Genomic DNA, 18,322 nt, shown 5'->3' with positions numbered 1-18,322 from the left:
TATGGAAGGAGAGAGGGAGAGAGATTATGCATAGGAGCAAGGAAAGAGAGAGGAAAGAGGGTAGAGACAAAGAGGGAGAGAGAAAGGGAAGACGTTGGGGGAGAGAGAGAGAGAGAAGAGGGAAGGAGAGAGAGTGAGGCAGGGTGGATTAGGGAGAAGGAGTGAGAGCGGAAAGAGGACACGGCACTTAGATTGGTACACAGAAGTTATGATTTTTGACCCATTCTATGTTATCTTATGTGTGAACTTTTCAAAGTGAAACCCCCAAGGTTCCTTACGAAACCACGTGCTGATATTTGCATGCCTGTGCCACAAAAAGAGAGAGAGAGAGAGAGAGAGAGAGAGAGAGAGAGATAAATTAGCACTAAAATGTCTACCAAGCAAGAACATTAAATTAATGTGTGCAAAATAATAGCAACAAATGCTACAAAACAAGTGCTGAGCCCAATTGATGGCTGTAGTCCGAGTCCGCTCGTAGATGTTATAATTCAATGTATGCCTACGGCTTAAGATTTTGATTTGGCTACTTGTGATTCAGATTCTGGGCAACGTGCAGTAAACGATTCCAACATTTTGCTATTAAACTAACATGCGATATCCAAGGCAGCCTGTAACAGCAGCTCGTTTCGGTAAAGGAAATAGAATTCAGGAAACGATGGACTCGATTCCCCAATACAGGCAGAACTGAAGAAGATGGCAGGACGAAAGTACACAGGAGATCAGTATGCCAATATGGAAAAAATGCACCATACAAATGTTGTTTCATTACGGCAGTTCTGTTTATAAGGGATGATCACGGCCTCAATTCCAATGATGATTCCAGAAGAGATTGAACCTCGTGCAATGATTTGACCTTAAAGTTAGGCTGTTGTTCGGGTGGCAGCCTTCCCAAATCATATCGGTCTGACTCATCAAGCAGGCACGTTAGAGCTCCCGCACGGTTCCCACAGACAATCTGTGATTGAAATTGCACCCACAAGCAGATGAGAACACTACACAAACAAAAAAAGCTTTCCGTTGTCAAGGCAAACATAGCATCACACTTTTCCCTTGCAATTAAACAGCAAAAATTTCCTGTGCAGGTTTCTCTCACATATGTGGGTGGTGGAAAATCTTAAGGGCTTAGCTTATGGATGTCACATCAATGAAGTAATTCAGTGAAGGGCCAATGTGAAGACTGGAAGCTTAGGAATAGGTCTCAAGTATTAATGGAGGGAGTGCGAAACCTAACATCAACGAGACAAGGGAGAATTTGGCACCGCGCCACAAGCAAACAGGACACAAACACACATGGGCAGGATGCCAGAGGGTGCCCGGCTAAGGAGCAGGGTGGTTCATTGTTAGGAAATGGGGCGGAGATGAGCTGAGAGGTTGGGATAGCAAGGTGGGGAGAGCATGCTAGGTAGCAGCACCCGTGCGCACGAGGGAAGTTTGACAGCTAGATGCAAGAAGAGCATAGAGGCAGGCTTTGCCAAGAAGATGCTTGCTGCATGCAAAGCACCCATTTACAATTATGTAAGCTAGAGGAGGGCACTCTCCAGCGCAGTTTGCTCACCTTCTCCTAGATATACCTCCTGTTTTTGTGAGAAACCTGATAAATACGCTACGAACATGGCAAGAACAGCAAGCATGCTTCATGTATGTAAAGATTGTCAGTTTAGGTGTAATCATTGATTTATCCATAAGAAATGAATCCCAAACACAGCTTGTTGGCTGAAGTGCATACTGCACACTTTCTCACAACTGAAGCACATTTCACCTTCTCAAACTTACATCATCTTTGGCACTGTCTCCAACCATCATAACCTCTGCAGGTGACATCTCCCAAGCTTTACAGATGTGAAGAAATGGAGCTGGGTTCGGCTTGTAAGGAAGGAACTCTCTGCTCAAAGCAGGTAAAAACTCTTTCATCTGACCCACATCAAAACAAAGAGCTAGAAAGACTCAGCAATCTGCGGAGAAAACAAGCCATCATTGGCAATATAATCTCATCAAAAGGCTTGACTGGCTACAGACCGAAGTGTGATGCAAGCTATTTGGGGGAGAAGAGAAGGGCCAGGAGTGAGATGAGGAGCGGGGAGAGAGGGGGGGGGGGGTGGGGACGGGGCGGTGGCAGTGGCGGGTACCAACCCCAAAGTGTAGATGAAACAAATCAACAGAAGCCTTCACATTCCGAGTGATCAAACCTCTCCTGGACAAAACAGAAATAGACAAGGAAAAATAAGCACACCATAAGGACACACGAAAGCACTGAAGAATAATCTGCAGATCTAATGCCAAGCTATGAACATGCAAAAGCATACCCTACCTCAACTTTCTAGAATCAAGAAAACTGCAGAGTTCAACCGCACCTGGAAAAATAACATGCATCTCAGCTATGAAGGTACACAAATGAGCAACTGATTTCTGATTATCATTTCCACAACTCTTTAACTACTCTGTCTTTCTTGAGAACACTTAGGACCTGGCACACATAATGGGACACCCCTCAGGAGCACCCATCATCATCTGGCAAGATCTGAAAAATTCGGACACACACAGTGAACCCCCCCCCCCCATTAGGGGTTCGCCGCAACCAAACCCTCTCCAAGATCCCCTAAATACAAGACATAAGCAACATTAATAAAAATTAGGTTCCACATGCTCTAGCTCACCACCCAACCGTAGATCCAGTACATCGGATCACCCCCAAGCATAGGGTTCAAGGGCTACTGTCCATAACAGATTCACCAGTCAGACAAGGTGTCCCATACCACAAAGATACGGCATAAGGGGCCACTGGTGAACTCTCTGCATCCGTCTATGGACTACAGCAGTGGGTTATCACTCATGGCCACATATTGAGCATCATAATGACAAAAAAATAAGCCACTCATCACATAACCCTCACTCATATAGCTTTTGTCAATAAAAACTATACTTATCGGACCATTAGGTTGTCAAACCCTACAGTTAACATCAAGAACATAATTTACTTCCTCTCCTCATGCTTCCCCTCCTCAGACATTTGATCTTCACAGAAGAACCAAGGAACTTACGTGGATCCTATGTTCGGATATACGAATTCAGGGTCAAGCTTACAGTGGATTCTCTCCTACTTGAATTCACGAATCTAATAGAAGGGGGAGCTAATGTTACATCCCTAACTGAGCCTTGTGCAAGTGCGTGTTGACCGGGGGTTAGGATAACCCGGGGTTAAGGAGATATGCTGACCCAAGGTTAGGGTTAGGGCTTAGCCAAGAATAGGGGGCTAGCAAGGGTGAGGTTGGTATTTGCCACGTGTCAATAAAAAGCTAACTAAAGGCTTATAATAGAAGCGCCAATAATAGCCTGGTTATTACTATATGAGTGAATTTGGACTCAATCATGATAATTGTGAGTATCCATGAGGTAGAGGGCACGACAATCTGACCTCAAGCTTGAGAATGGTTCTCGAAGGAAGTCTACGGCTGGGAGGAGAGTTTTCGATGTGGGTTATTCTAACCCTAATAGGGTGTCCAGGTATGTGATTCTTGCAGTTATCATCGTCATCTACACGCCTCTATGACTCAATCCCAAAAGGAACTGAATGAGCCAATGGTTCTTGGCTGAGCCCTTTTTATAGTCTTTGGGACACCTGGCCGACAGCACAAAATATTCAATCTGCTGCCGACCAGCCGTGTGGAACCTCCAGTACCCTATCAACCAAATCTTGCACCCACCGGATGTTTTCTTAGGATCCTGTGTGCCCTGCCCATGCCCTATTTCATCTGTTTTTTTGCTACCTCTTAGGAATTAGCATTGGGATTTGCATGTCCATGTGCATGCACATGACATCCCCTTCTGCTAAACTTGATGATGGGATCCAACTTCTGACCCTGGATGACTGTCATCATCCCTTTGTCTCCTCATGGACTCCCCAACTTGTCATCCTTCCCTTCCTAACAACCTTGTCACTGAAAACCTTGCATGGTTTCTGACTCCATTCCAAATCCGATGACGATTTGTGCATCTGTTTCACTTTGTCACCTTTCCTTCTTGCCCTGTCTCTGAACACTTTCTTTGGTCTTCTTTTCTTGAGTATTGAGTCTAGCATCCTCACTCCACCCCTTGGATGATCATCATCCCTTGGAACCGTTTTCCTAAAAGCCTTTCTTGGTATGCCCCAAGTGGTCTCCGACTCACAGGGCTACCATTCCCCTTGGGTCTTGTGAAACACCACCAACCAACCTCTTCGAAACTTCTTCCATGTCTTGCATTACTCTCCTCGAACTGTGCACCTTCATCTCGGACACTAACAATGTTTAGCATTGCTGAACGATGCAGAACGCAAGCAGAAGATAGAGAGAAGAGAGAGAGAGAGCTGTATTTTCAGTATATTCAATATAGTGCAAAAAGATGCAACTCTTGGCAAGCCCTAGGCTGCCTCATAAAAAGGTAGTAACACCTAGTCTATGACTCGATACCAAAAGGAACTGAATAAGCCAATCCTTTTTATAGGCTTTGGGACACCATGCTATCAGCCAGCAAAAAATACAATCTGTTGCCGACTAGCCACGTGGAACCTCTAGTACCCTGTCGGCCAAATCCTACACCCACTGGATGTTTTCTTGGGATCCCCAGTGCCCTGCTCATGCCCTAATTTATTTGTTTTTCTGTTGCCTCTTAGGGATTGGCACTGGGATTTGCATGTCCATGTGCATGCACATTGTAACTATTTGGCCTTCCTAGCACTTTATCACATGCTCGAACCCTTGCTAGGACACTAGACTGGTGGAAGAAGACATGGGGACAGGGACCATAAGGTTTGCACATGGAAAAGCACCAGTTTTGGTCAAAAAGCAAAGAAAAGAAAAAAGTCAAACTAAGTTGACCACGAGCTAAGAGCATCATTGGTAAGAGGGGATTGAGCACGACCAAAAAGCAACTCCAGGACCAAGTGATGCCTAAGCTTAAACATGATGATTAACTACTAAACTAATTACGCTTAGACTCAAGAACAATTAGGATACAAGATTAAGACTTGTACCCATAAAGAGGCTTGAGAGATTTCTTTCATATTTCATTGCTTGAAATGGTCCCTTTTATATAAGGAGGTACACCCTTGGCTTGTAAATCAATGTGGGATAATTCCCTTTGCTCATGTAGCTTATTTTGGACTTTGCTCTTGCTTTGCTTACTCAACTCACTCCCTATCTCTAACTTGTGCTCTTTGGCACCACATTTCTCAACACCCCCCCCTTGGTGCCAAATCTTTGGGCTTCTCAAGGTGGTTAGATGTCGGTTACAACATATTTTCACCCCCCCTTGATGGTGAGTGACCTCCTATGTCATCAAGGAGGGTTTCCTTATGATGCAAACCCGGTTATGTGTGACAAAGAATTTGAGGCCAAAGTGATGGAAGAATGCCATGCTCCACCCTACATGGGGCATAGAGACATCTTGACTACAACTCAAGCTTTGGAGAGCTCCTTTTATTGGTCTAATATGAGAAAGAACATTGAGCGATATATTCGAGAATGTTTGATTTGTAAGAAGGTCAAATTTGATCGACAAAAGCCAATAAGACTATTGTAACCATGTTCCATGGGAGAGTATTGCTATGGATTTTATCTTTGGATTACCAAAGTCAAGAAATGGGAATGATGGTATATGGACTATTATTGATAGATTCAGTAAGCAAGCCCACTTCATCCCAATGAAAAGACCATTCGCACAGAGCATATGGCGAGATTGTTTATTCAACAGATTTTCAAGCACCATGGATTGCCCAAGTCCATTGTGGGGGATAGAGATCCTCGAACTACCAGTTTCTTTTGGAGAGCTCTTTTCGACAATATGGGGATAAAGCTGAATTTCTCTTCAGCTTATCATCCTCAAACTGATGGACAAAGTGAGAATGCAAACCTCACTATCTTGGATATGCTAAAGTGTTATATTCTCGAAGCAAAGGATCAATGGGAAGTGTTTGCCTTTGGTTGAGTATGCTTACAACAACACGGTTCATTCATCTACGGGCAAAGCTCCTTTCAAGATTATCTATGGCAAACCATTGTTATTGCCCGTAGTTAGAACCAAGAAAGAGATCTTCCATGCGGATGAGTTTGTTCGAGACTTGGATACAACTTTTGCACAAGTTCGAAAGGCTATTGAGACATCTCTAGCCAAGCAAAAGAAAGCTCCGGATAAGCATAGAAGGACGGTCTATTTGAAGAAGGGAATTGGGTCTTGTTGAGATTCAAGAAGGCAAGACTTAGAAAGTCTAAAGCCAAGGAGCACAAGGACCCAAAGCTTGCTCCTAGGTATTATGGACCTTTTCAGATTACAAAGAAGATCAACAATGTATGTTATCGGTTGGACCTTCAAGATCATTGGAGGATACATAATGCCTTCCATGTCAATTTATTGAAACCATATAGAGGACCACCCCTAGAGGAACCCATATTGGAGAATCCACCACAGGTGAAAGAGCAAGCAGAGATTTTGCAACCAAAACAGATTGTGTTTCATTCTCTGAGAAAAAGAGGAAAGACAGTGGTCATAAAGTTCCTCTTGAAATTCAAGAATTATTCGCCATTTGATGCGATATATATGCCAAAGGAGTACTTCAAGGACTATCCAGAGATACTTCGAGCTTATGAGGAAGCGGTTGGTCCAGATGTGTTTGAAGTATACACATAGAAGTCTTGATAACAAGACAGATTCAAGAGGGAGGAATTGTACCTCTAGCCCTCTTCATTGTCACGTGCAACTTGCACTGGGGTACACGGTAACACACTATCATCAGTGCAACATTTGTACAAAAGTAGTACCTTTTTATAGGAATATTTGTCGTACGTCGTGACCCCATTGTTTGCCCTCAGTCCAAGGACAGTCAAGCACGAGCTACGCACGTCAATTTCCGAGCCTTAGAGGTCAATCGAGAGTCAGTCCTCTTAACCCACTTGGAGAATTTATCATATAGTGCATGTAGAGTCAGCCCTAGAAATAGGTATGCATCAGTAGCATTTAGTTTAATGCATGGCATTGTCTATGGGTCAGCCCAAGGGCCAGCCCTTAGCTTTATTGGCCTGTCCAAGGGCTAATCACAGCCTTGGACAGCAGCATGGGCCAGCCGAGCATGTATTGAGGCATTGATATGCCAGTCGGCCGGCATTTACAGCAGGCCGACAGCTCTATGTTGGTCACGTTCCAGTCGGCCAGGTGTTGCAGTCAGGCAGGACAGCATAAGCACCTTTTTCCCATGCGCAAGCATTTAATGCTAGTTTTGTCCATTTTGCTACTGGCCGACCAGCAGCATAGGGACATATAAAAGCAATCACTTCAGTCATCAATCATTCATTCAAGTATTCAGCAAGATCAAGCAGCAGCAAATCATCCAATCATCCCCAAGCTATGAAGGAAGATCCTCTTCAACATTCAGCTAGCATATGTGCAGTCCTACAGCTACCTGGACTTGCATCAGTGGCCCGATGAATCTTCAGCAGAGCCTTGGATTGGTGGATACTCAGCCGACGTACGGTCTTCCTCATCCTTGCGTTAGACATTCATATCGTTTGTTTACTCGAGCATTGTATAGCATTCTTCAAAGAATAATATAAGCACATACTCCTGCTTGTACCGAAAGAGGGGGGGGGGGGGGGGGGGGGGGGGGGGGGGGGGGGGGGGCCTTTTCAGTGGGTATTTGGGACCCAATACTTGTTAGCAGTCATCTCCGGTCTGTACAGTGAGGGCCTTTGTTGTGGGTGTGCCCGCCCCAGAGAGACTCTTTTTTTCCCATTTTTTCCATGTTTTTTCCCATTTTTTCCATGTTTTTTCCCATTTTTCCTGGTTGTGGGACAGTTCTTTGCTGGCCGACAGGTGTCTGTGTCTTGGCCGACTCGGGATATGCTGGCCGACTACATTTTCTCACAGTCGTGGACATCAAGGGTAGGCTGTCGGCTGTTTTTGCCTGGCCGACCAGCATAGGAGGGTGATATAAATACCACCCTTGCTCCCCCACTCTACATTGTAGAGGATTTATGTGTATATAGCAGAATGGTATTCAGAGACAGTTTACATGCAGATACACTCCACAGCAAAATGGAGTTGCTGAGCGGAAAAACAGGCACATTGCTGAGATTGCACAGGCATCTATGGAAGAGAAAAATATGCCGCATAGCTATTGGACTGAGGCTGTTTCTACAGCAGTATACATCATGAACAGGACTCCGACTGCTGCAGCCATACATGATGTAACTCCAGAGGAGAGGTTTACTGTGGCAGAAAACCTGATTTGTCTCATCTGAAAGTTTTTGGATGCATTGATTGTTGTCAGCAGAGATGTTGTCTTTGATGAGCATATTCCAACTTCCACTGTTGATGAGCTGCCACTTCTTGGAGAACCAGATGAGTATGAGGATGATTCCCAGTCTATTGTTCCAGCTAGACAGCCTCAATCAGTTGTCGAGGTTGAGCCCGAGGTTGGAGATGAGCCCCAGCACAGCAGCAAGAGGCTTCGCATTCTGTTCGAGTACCAAAGTGGTTGTTAGACACCATTCGGGAGTCGGGAGTCGGCTGTCACGGATCTTCCCTCTGAGTGGACCACAGAAGACGGACCTCAAAGACCACACAGAGTTCGTGATAAAAGTCATTCAAAAGAGCTCTTACAGAGGTAAACTATGCTTTGATGTCTCGTATCATTCGGGACAAAGAGCCCACTTCCTTTAAGGAAGCTCTTTCTCAGGAGACTTGGAGGAAAGTCATGCAAGTGGAACTAGATGCCATACACAAGAATAAAACTTGGGAGTTGGTTCCGAGTCCATCAAAACAGTCAGTCATTGGTGTCAAGTGGGTCTTTAAGACCAAGTATACGTCTGATGGGTCGGTGGAGTCTGGACAAGCACAAAGCCGGACTTGTGGCTAAGGGCTATGCTCAGTGGCCTGGCATCGACTATGAGGATACCTTTACACCAACAGCGAGGATGACCACGATTCGGACCGTTCTTGCCCTTCCCTCTTCTCAACGGTGGCCCGTATATCAGATGGATGTGAAGTCTGTGTTCCTTAACGGTGACTTGTAGGAGGAGGTGTATATTGAATAACCTCCAGGCTTTGAGGTTCCAAGATCAGAGGGGATGGTTTACAAGTTACGGAAGGCCTTGTATGGTCTTAAGCAGGCTCCCACGGCTTGGAATCAGAAGATCGATTACTATATCAGAAGCTCATTGGTTCATTGATTTGGTTGTTGAAAACTAGATTGGACTTGGGCTTTCCCGTGGGACTGTTGAGTTCATTCATGCAGACGCCTTTGAATCTTGCGGTATCTGCAAGGTACGAAGGATCTTTGACTCTTCTATGAATCTAGAGGGGGAACAACGGATGACGTCCGACTCCAAGGTTGGAGTGACTCGGATTGGGGAGGAGGTCTACATCAGGCTACGGATTTACCCTTGGCTCAGTAACTATTTCATGGAGCAACAAGAGGCAGCCAACTATTGCCTTGTCATCTACAGAGGCAAAGTATCGAGTTGCTTGTGGTGCTGCTTGCAAGGTTGTGTAGCTGCGGAGGTTTCTCGACGAGATTGGGTTTCCACAGAAGGAACCCACGGTCATCCCGTGCGATAACCAGAGCTATATAGCTATTGCTTAGAACCTAGTCTTCCATGCCCGGACCAAGCACATAGAGATACAATATCACTTTGTTCGTGAGAAGATTTTGGTTGGTGACATCTTGCTTGTTTATTGTTCAACGGAGGACAATGCGACGGACCTCTTCACGAAGTCTTACCTCAGGCTATGCTCCGGCAGCACTCCAGCTCACTGGGGTTGGTTCCACATCCAGGAGCTGAGAGGGGGTGTTAGCAGTCATCTCCTGTCTGTACAATGAGGGCCTTGATGTGGGTGTGCCCGCCCCAGAGCTTTTCTCTTTTTTTCCCATTTTTTCCATGTTTTTTCCTATTTTTCTTGGTTGTGGGATAGTTCTTTGCTGGCCGATTGATGTTGTGTTGGCCAACAGGTGTCTGTGTCCTGGCCGACTACATTTTCTCACAGTCGTGGACATCAAGGGCAGGTTGTCGACTGTTTTTGCCTGGCCGACCAGCATAGGAGGGTGGTATACCACCCTTGCTCCCCCACTCTACATTGTACCGGATTTATGTGTATATAGCAGAGTTTATGCAGCTTCTCTCTCTCTACTACACTTTTGCGTTTTGTTCTCCATAGTACTTGTCTCATTTTCCGCTGTGCATTCCAACATTACTGTGTAGTCTTCTTCATTGTCATTCTCTTCTCTCTCTATGTCCAAATGCACAAGCTCACCAGATGGGGCTAGTACTTGGAACATATGGATATGCTTGATACACTTGTACCCCGCAGTCGAGGACAACTGCGATATACGAGGGAGAGAATGTAACTATTTGGCCTTCCTACCACTTTATCACATGATGGAACCCTTGCCAGGACACTGGACTGGTGGAACAAAGCATGGGGACAGGGACCATAAGGTTTGCACATGGAAAAGCACCAGGTTTGGTCAAAAAGCAGAGAAAAGCAAAAAGTCAGACTGAGTTGACCGCAAGCCAAGAGCATCACTGGCAAGAGGGTATTGGGCAGGACCAAAAAGCAAAAGCTGCTTTTTCAAAAAGCAACTCTAGGGCCAAAAAGCAAGGCTTTAAAGCTGGAAGAGCAAAGCACAAAAGCGCTTGGGAAAATTTGGCCTTATTTGAATAGTATTTTATTGTAAAAAGTGAAAAAGAGGAAAACAAAGTAAAAAGAAAAACAAAAGCAAAGTAAAAAGTAAAACAAAAGTATGGCTAGCTTGTGGGCAAAAAGCAAGGCTCCCCTCAGGTATAAAACAAGCATGAACCTCTCATCATCATCATCATCATCAAAGCGTGGAAGTTCGCCATCATCACCCTGCTGAAGTCACCCGTGTGTGTCCTAAAGTTCTCTCTCCCTCTCTCTATCTTCTCTCTCATGCCCCGCTGGGTTTACACACGACACCACCTATGTGCAAGGGTGATATCCCCTCAGCCCAAACAGCCACCAATGTCTAGAAGAGGTGGGATTCCCTATGGGAAAACCCCCAAATCAGGTCAGTCTCTGTTGGGACGGCAAATCGTCAATATCGTGTACTCGTTCTCTTGCAGCAATACATGCAAATACTCTCTTAGCCATGCCGGGGGCAGAGAGGGGAGCTGAGGGGCGCGCGTTTAAGTGTGTAATTGGGACCCCATCGGGTGTACTATGTATGCTCCATCTTTCTCTTTCTCTCTCCCCCTCTCTCCCTCCCCCTTATTTGCTCTTCGCAATTAACACACACCTAACCACGGTTAAGAAGACTTCTGCCACGCTATACGTAACATCTTCAAAGAGTATCCAATATTGTTGACAAACTATAAGGAAGCAATGTAGACCCCCTGAACAAGCTATGCAGGCAAGGATGTCAAGGGCATCCTGGACTTGGATGTCACATGGGCTCATATGACTACAAACAAATGCAAGACCTACGGTAAGACCTAAATCCAGCCACCTTGCATTTCCATCATGAGACCCTTGTCTAGGGATGAGTCATCAGTACACTACCAAGGGTGGTCAATCTAGTCATGAAAATCCCGCAATGTCATGTCATGTCCATCTAGCACCAAAGTTAAAACCAACTGGGAATGTATAATGAAGTACGGGGTATTTGACACTTAATAGACAACAGTCACACGTCTCAACAACCCCAGTGAAAGGTCATAGGCATAAGTCCATTGGTTGTGTGTGAAACTTGTTGTAGCAACAACCCAAGGAATATGGGGATGAGTGTTGGAGGGGTCATCTCCATTGTTCTAGGTGCTTTCCCACTGTTTTTGAACCTTTGGAGGACCTCCTGCAGCCTGGGAAATTTTCCCATATTTTTCTAGATTTTTTCCACATTTTTGGCACCTTTTTCTGGCATGTTCCATTTTATGCTCCAGTCGGCCTGCTTTATGCTGGCTAACTAGGCTCTCTAGGTGCTATATAAGCATGGGCTTCGCCCTCACTTGTATCATCTCATTTTTCGCATATTCTGGGATCTTGGCTGACTAGGCTCTCTAGGTGCTATATAAGCATGGGCTTCGCCCTCACTTGTATCATCTCATTTTCCGCATATTCTGGGATCTTGGCTGCACCTACGGTGTGCCTTGTGCTGCCTACTCCAGCTTTGTAGCCACCTTTTGGTGTATATGATCCTCCTTCAGTTCCTGTGCATCCTGTATTTGTGAACTTTCATTTTTCTTTCATTGTTTGGCACTTTGTCATGGTATCAGAGCAGGTTCAGGACTGGATTTGCTGGACAGCACCTATATCTGTTTCTTCCCACATGAGGTGGGCTGCGTTTTCTTCTGGAGAGCTGCCTATGCATCCTATATTTGTGAACTTCAGGTCTCTTTCATTGTTTGGCACTTTGTCATGGTATCAGAGCAGGTTTAGGACTGACGATTTGCTGGACAGCACCTATATCTGTTTCTTCCCAGAGGAGGTGGGCTGCGTTTTCTTCGGGCTGCGTTTTCTTCTCTAGTGCTGCCTTCCCACACCAGATTAACTAGAACGTCAAGTTCTAGTTGCTAGCAGGCACACCCCAACCTTCATCGCGCATCAGAAAAGACTCCCGTCTTCACCCCTCTACTTTTTACCTCAACCTATGCTTTGGCTAGTGGTGGTTGGTTTTTGGCTATGTTCTCATCTACATGCATATTTTTGCTGAATAACAGGCCCTTCTACAATTCTTTTTCCCTCCCTCTTGCTTCTGAACCCTCTCTCTCTTTCCTGCCTTCTCAAATCTACAGGTTGCGTTTTCTTACGCTTTAGAGGAGGAGTTTTCACACAGAGGATGGCTTCAAATACTTTCACCATTCCCCAATTGGAGAAAGACTCCAAATTTAATGGCTCCAATTATTCCCAGTGGAAGGATGCCATCTTTAACCTTCTGGTGAGTCTTGATCTTTGGCAGTTCGTCGATGCTTCTACCCCAAAGCCCAACCCCGCATGCAACCCGTTTTCAGAGGAACACCTACAGCCGCAAGCTCCATTTAAAAGCTCCACTCAATGAGCTGAAGATTACCGAGACGGATGGCCAAAGTATAAGACCTTAAGAAGATCCATCAATAACAAGCCATCTTGGGAGTCCAAATTTCCCATGATGACTTTTTCATTGAGTTTCTGGGCGAAAGTCCTCCATCTTATCAATCCTTTAATGATACCACTGTCTTTCGCCATGTTCTTCCCCCAATGGATGCGGTGATTGGCATGCTTTAGGACAGGCTAGATCTTATGAAGATCTCCGACTCTTCTCCTACTGAGTCAGCTTTTTCAGCCAAAGGGAAGCCCAAGTGGCAACCCAAAGGAGGTAATAAAAAAGGCGGCAAATCCAAGGAGGAGTCTGCTTCATGCTCCAAGGATAAAGATAAAGGAAAAGAAAAGGGAAAATCTAGAGGAAATGCCACTATTGTGGCAAGGCTGGTCATCTTCAGCCCGATTGCTTCAAGAAGAAGAGAGACGAGGAGAAAAAGTCAAAACAAGACTCCGACGACAAAGAATCCAAACCCAAAGACAAAGATGTGGCCTTTGTTCTAGTCGAAGAGTGCACCTCATCCACTGAGGCGCGGCTACTACCTCTCTTGAGGACTGGATTGTGGATTCCGAGGCTACTTCTCACATGACTCACAACAAGGATATCTTGGAGGACTCTCTCTGTCTCTATGCAAGTCCGACTTGCGAACAATCAACCTGTTGATACACCGATGTCACGTGCATCCCGCACTTGGATGCCACGTAGACATATCTGTACAGAAGGTGCAGGACCTGGGATGGAAAACTAGTCCCATGTGAGCCCAGTCCAGGACGAGTTAGCTAGGGTTCCATTCCAGTCGTCTCCGAGGTCAAGTGTGCATTGTCCTACACATGAGTCCAAGGTCAGGTGTGCATTGTCCTCCGCATGAAACAGTGCAAGTCCGCGCTATGAGTCTCCCTCTGGAATGATGTCAGTGGTTCTGTGTATCTGGTATGGTACTGGATGCCAGATCATGGTGTAGACAGTTAGGGTTTGCATATAGGAAAGGGGCCAGCCCATAGGGCTACCCCAAGGACACGACGTCAAATCCCCACGGATCTCCACGTGATCGTCCTCGGTTCGAGACTCAAATCCTGCAAAACAACGAACAAACAAACAACAAGGGGGTGCAGGCCTGACTCACCTCCCAACCATGACAGCCGTGGGCGAGCCCACAGTCTTGGCTGTCCCCACCGAGCCACGAGCTGAGCTAACTAGGATGACGTACTGACCAATCTCCTCCTCGCGACATCCCATACCGCCACGAAGTTGCCCTCGCGAGCCTCGAGACTGCTGCCGGCCTCGGCTACGTAAAGCAGGTGCAGGTCTACGGCGTCCCCTTACCCAGAACTACACATTGGTCAAGCAAGCATAAAAACAGCATGCAATTTCGATTGCAAGCAAGCACATAAAGATGCTATGCAATGCAACATTGGTATGGACAATCCCCGTTCATGAGACTATACCAAAATAGACGTGCTCCATGCAAGTACACGAGGTACCAGACCCAATGGAACACCAATCCACCAAGCATTTCCGGGCATGTACACAGAGGCACGAGTCCCAACAGAAAGCCAAGTCCATAGTATCACATGAGTGCCATCAATCCCCGGCATATACAACTGCCATGGACACCAATCCAATGTACATACATGATAAGAAAGCACGGGTGGACCAATTGGGTGGCCAAATGGTGACACTGGCTGTACCCACAAGCCATGGGATGGCCATAGGAGGTCTATAAACAACCCTGGGATCTTGGACAGATGGCCAACTGGTCACACAGTCCCCAAGGGTCTATAATCCAGATGTGGGGCAACCAACACAGGCTGTCCAGTAGCCAGGCTTGAGACATCTGGTGGCCAGCATTTATTGTAGCCATACGCAGCATTTTCTAGCATTTTGTGCTGTATTTTTCAGTCGTGGAGCATTTTTGGAACAGCCGACTGGTTGTCCTGGAGGGTATAAATACCCATGCCTCAATTCAGTTCATTTATCTCATCAATCACCAAGTGCTAAAACTGAACCAAGGGCTAGGACAGCCAAGAACAAGCTAACGCAGAAGGGGTGAAGGATTGAAGGTCAAGGGCAACGATCCATCTCAGCCAAGAAGGTTCAGTCGATCTTTTATTTCAGTGTTTTGCATCATTCTAATAAAAGCAAATACACCATTCGTGGTGAGGGCCCTACAGAGGGTATTCGGGACCCAATCCTGTGTCCTCTTCTCCCTCTCTCTCTCTCTATTTTCTACACATCTATATTCAGCTTTGTGCGTTGATTTTCATCACGACAAGTGTGTTGTTTTTTCTGAGCATTGAAGTTACCGATCTCCCCCGAAGCTTCCGCATATTACAACCGATTATGGGTAATATTCCTCTAGTCACTCCCTCAGGGAGGCCCTAGTACCTAGAGAATGTTCTTTATGTTCCAAAGTTATCCAAAAACTTACTTTTTGTCTCAGAAAGGCTACGACTTATACTTCAATGATCAGGTTTTGGAGATCATTCACAGAGATTCTCACAAGATTATCGCTCGGGGCATACAAGAGGGTGGTCTCTACAAGATCACCAGTTTTCAGGAGGAACCCAATGTTGATCACTCTCATCTATTCCAACTTCTAGCCTCTCATCAAGCTCTTCTTACAGAGGAGGATACTACTCTTTGGCATGCCCGCTATGGGCATCTTCCCTTCTCTTCACTAGAGCTTCTGTGGCTTCATCAGCTCCTTGATCATCTTCATGTCCCTCCTCTGATGCCTACCGTTGTCTACTTCGATAGTAAGAGTGCGCACTGAAGTCTTCCACTCGAAGTTCAAGCACATTAACGTTCACTATCATATGGTTCGTGACTACTTGGCGTTTGACACCTTAACACTAGAGTATTGTCCTACCAGGGACAATGTGGTGGACATCTTCACCAAGGCGCTTTCCAGACCAGCTTTGAATCACTTACTTCCACGCGCCGGTATCAGTCCTCTTCGGTGGAGCTTAAACAAAGGTTTGAAGGGGTTATCTCCTTTGTTCTGGGTGCTTCCCCGCTATTTCTACACCTCTGGAGAACCTCTCCCCCGCCTCGAAAATTTTCCCATATTTTTCTGGATTTTTTTCACATTTTTGGCACCTTTTTCTGGCATGTTCCATTTTATGCCTACTTTATGCTGGCCGACTAGGCTCTCTAGATGCTATATAAGCATGGGCTTTGCCCTCAATTGTATCATCTCATTTTCCGATGAGTCTCGATTTAGGGATTCATCAATCCAGCCTAACCCCATCCAATCCCATGGGTTAGCCAACCGCCCAACCACTGTAGTGATAGGATCCAATTAAGAATTTTGTTGGGTTTTGTCCCGGATACCAGGAAAAAGAGTTCCCAAGGCCCCCTAGCCAAATATTCATGCAAACATAAAACTAGTCACACCACTTACACACCCAATATGAACTTGCCTTTTTCACAGATTCAACAATCTTTAAAACAATCATTTAATGAAACCATAGTGTTACTGATCATAATCCTTTAATTATCCAGTTGAATCCTAATTTCCAATTCCTTCCTTCATCGGTGTACCTATGGCCTCCTCCCAATCAAGGATTAGGCCGGCATTCTGCATTTTTCCTCCCATCTTCCGTATCCAAACGAAGAGGGATATCAGGAAAGAAGCTCAATGTACTATTATCTAATTCCACATAGGCTAGCACCTTCCTAAAATACAAAGCCAATTCCATGAGTTGTTTTTAAAAGTCAAAGCCTTGTTTAGTCACTTCCATGAGTTGTTTTTCACGTCAAAACCTTGTTTAGTCAATTTAATTGACAGGCCCAAGCCCTCTCTCCTCCTACTTCAGGCCCCAGAGACAAACGCAGCCCATAGGTGACTTGTGAGCAGCCCAAACATAATTAGTGGTCAGTTAAACATGATTTAAGCCATCTGGATTCTGAACCTGATTAGCCCCGATTAATGGCGATTTGAACCTAATTAACTGCCATCTGAACCTAATGCTGTCATCCAAAGCTTAATGAGCACCGATTAGCGAGCATATTTTCCTGACCTGGCATAATTTGGAGGCGCTCGTGAGCTTCCTGTTCATGGCGGGCGATGACTTGGTAGGCGGCCTGCTGCTTGTCGGGAGGCCACTCCTGGATCTCGTGCAGAATGTCGATGGGGGAGCCGGAGAGGATGCGAGGGTGGTTGGAGCCCAGCACGTCGCGGTACATCTGAGCAAAATCAATGGCCGGGACGGTGAGGGTGCCGTCCATATCAAAGATCACACCACGCAGGCGCCGTAACCTGCAGGAGAGAGAGGTTGCCGTAGCTGATGCTGTTGAAGTTGCCATGGCCATCAAACAGGTAGCCATAGCTCCTGCTTCTGCTTCTTCCGTATCTTCCTGGAACCTTTGCCCTCGTCCTTGCTAGTGTACGCAAGCCCACTATCATCTCTGTCCGCATCCTTCACAATTGTACACACGTGCTCTAAGAGGCTTGCACGGTAAACCGTCAGTTCCAACCTAACTAGGATTACAGAAGCCAAGTTAACTTGGCCATGTATGTGTGCATAGTGATGACTTAAACCAGTAACCTTGGGATTCTCAAGCAACACCTCTATCCACTGAACTAACTCGTGGTGGGCAGTCAATGTGTTGTTGAGCCCAAGTTTTCACTAACTCGCGGTGGGCCGTCAATGTGTTGTTGAGCCCGAGTTTTGAGTGGAAAAATGTAACTGTGCCAAAATCGGCACAATGTTTGTTGACATGCTATTAAAGGTTAACCAACCGTCCAAATGTTTAACCCCACCCCTCACTAACTTAACCTCTTTGTGTTTACACCACCCTTGCACCTCCAACCTACTTCCCATCCATCTCAACCCTTGCACCTCCAAAATGGATGTTAGTCCCAAAATGGGTTAACACCCTTCTCTTGTGCCTAATCAACCTTCCAAACATCTAACACCACCCCTCACTAGCTTAGCCCTTTGTGTTTACACCACCCTTGCACCTCTAACCTACTTCACATCCATCTCAACACCTAGGCAACCACCCCACTTACCCTACGATCGTCTCCCTAATCTCACTAGCAGGTTTTTCCTTTTATTCTCCTAACCCATTCACTAACCCTCACCCCTTCATAGCCTCAATTTGTCCTAAGTCGTGCAAAAATGGCATTTGTGAATTCCCAAGTGGCCATTGCATATGATCGTGTGTACAGGGGCATGTGAAGCACCCATAGGTAAGGGATGAGTGTAAACCCCTTAATATATTATAGCTTTTAATCTCAAGTTTGAACCTACAAACATC

At 45.8% G+C, this 18,322-nt stretch overlaps 1 protein-coding gene across 2 annotated transcripts; it reads right to left on the bottom strand.

Annotated features, from left to right (window-relative positions):
* Nucleotides 1–698: 698 nt before the first annotated feature.
* On the bottom strand, nt 699–17,566 carry LOC147608390 (Haloacid dehalogenase-like hydrolase (HAD) superfamily protein). Of its 2 annotated transcripts, none has more exons than XM_086789176.1 (5): nt 17,080–17,566; nt 2,309–2,351; nt 2,131–2,191; nt 1,774–1,911; nt 699–992 (listed from the first exon to the last, which is right to left on the bottom strand). In XM_086789176.1, the coding sequence occupies exons 1-5, from the start codon at nt 17,384–17,386 to the stop codon at nt 912–914; spliced, it is 630 nt and encodes a 209-aa protein (XP_086645302.1). In that variant the 5' UTR covers nt 17,387–17,566; the 3' UTR covers nt 699–911. The 2 variants fall into 2 exon arrangements, with proteins under 2 accessions (XP_086645302.1, XP_086645301.1); XM_086789175.1 differs by having other exon boundaries at nt 699–955; nt 17,080–17,560.
* Between the last annotated feature and the right edge of the window lie 756 nt (nt 17,567–18,322).

The sequence above is a fragment of the Cibotium barometz genome, chromosome 53 (genome assembly GCF_041138505.1).
Source record: "Cibotium barometz isolate CiBa-2024 chromosome 53, ASM4113850v1, whole genome shotgun sequence".
NCBI classification, from domain to species: Eukaryota; Viridiplantae; Streptophyta; class Polypodiopsida; order Cyatheales; family Cibotiaceae; genus Cibotium; species Cibotium barometz.
Note: the sequence above shows the minus strand (reverse complement) of the source record. Positions and strands in the feature narration are given on the sequence as shown.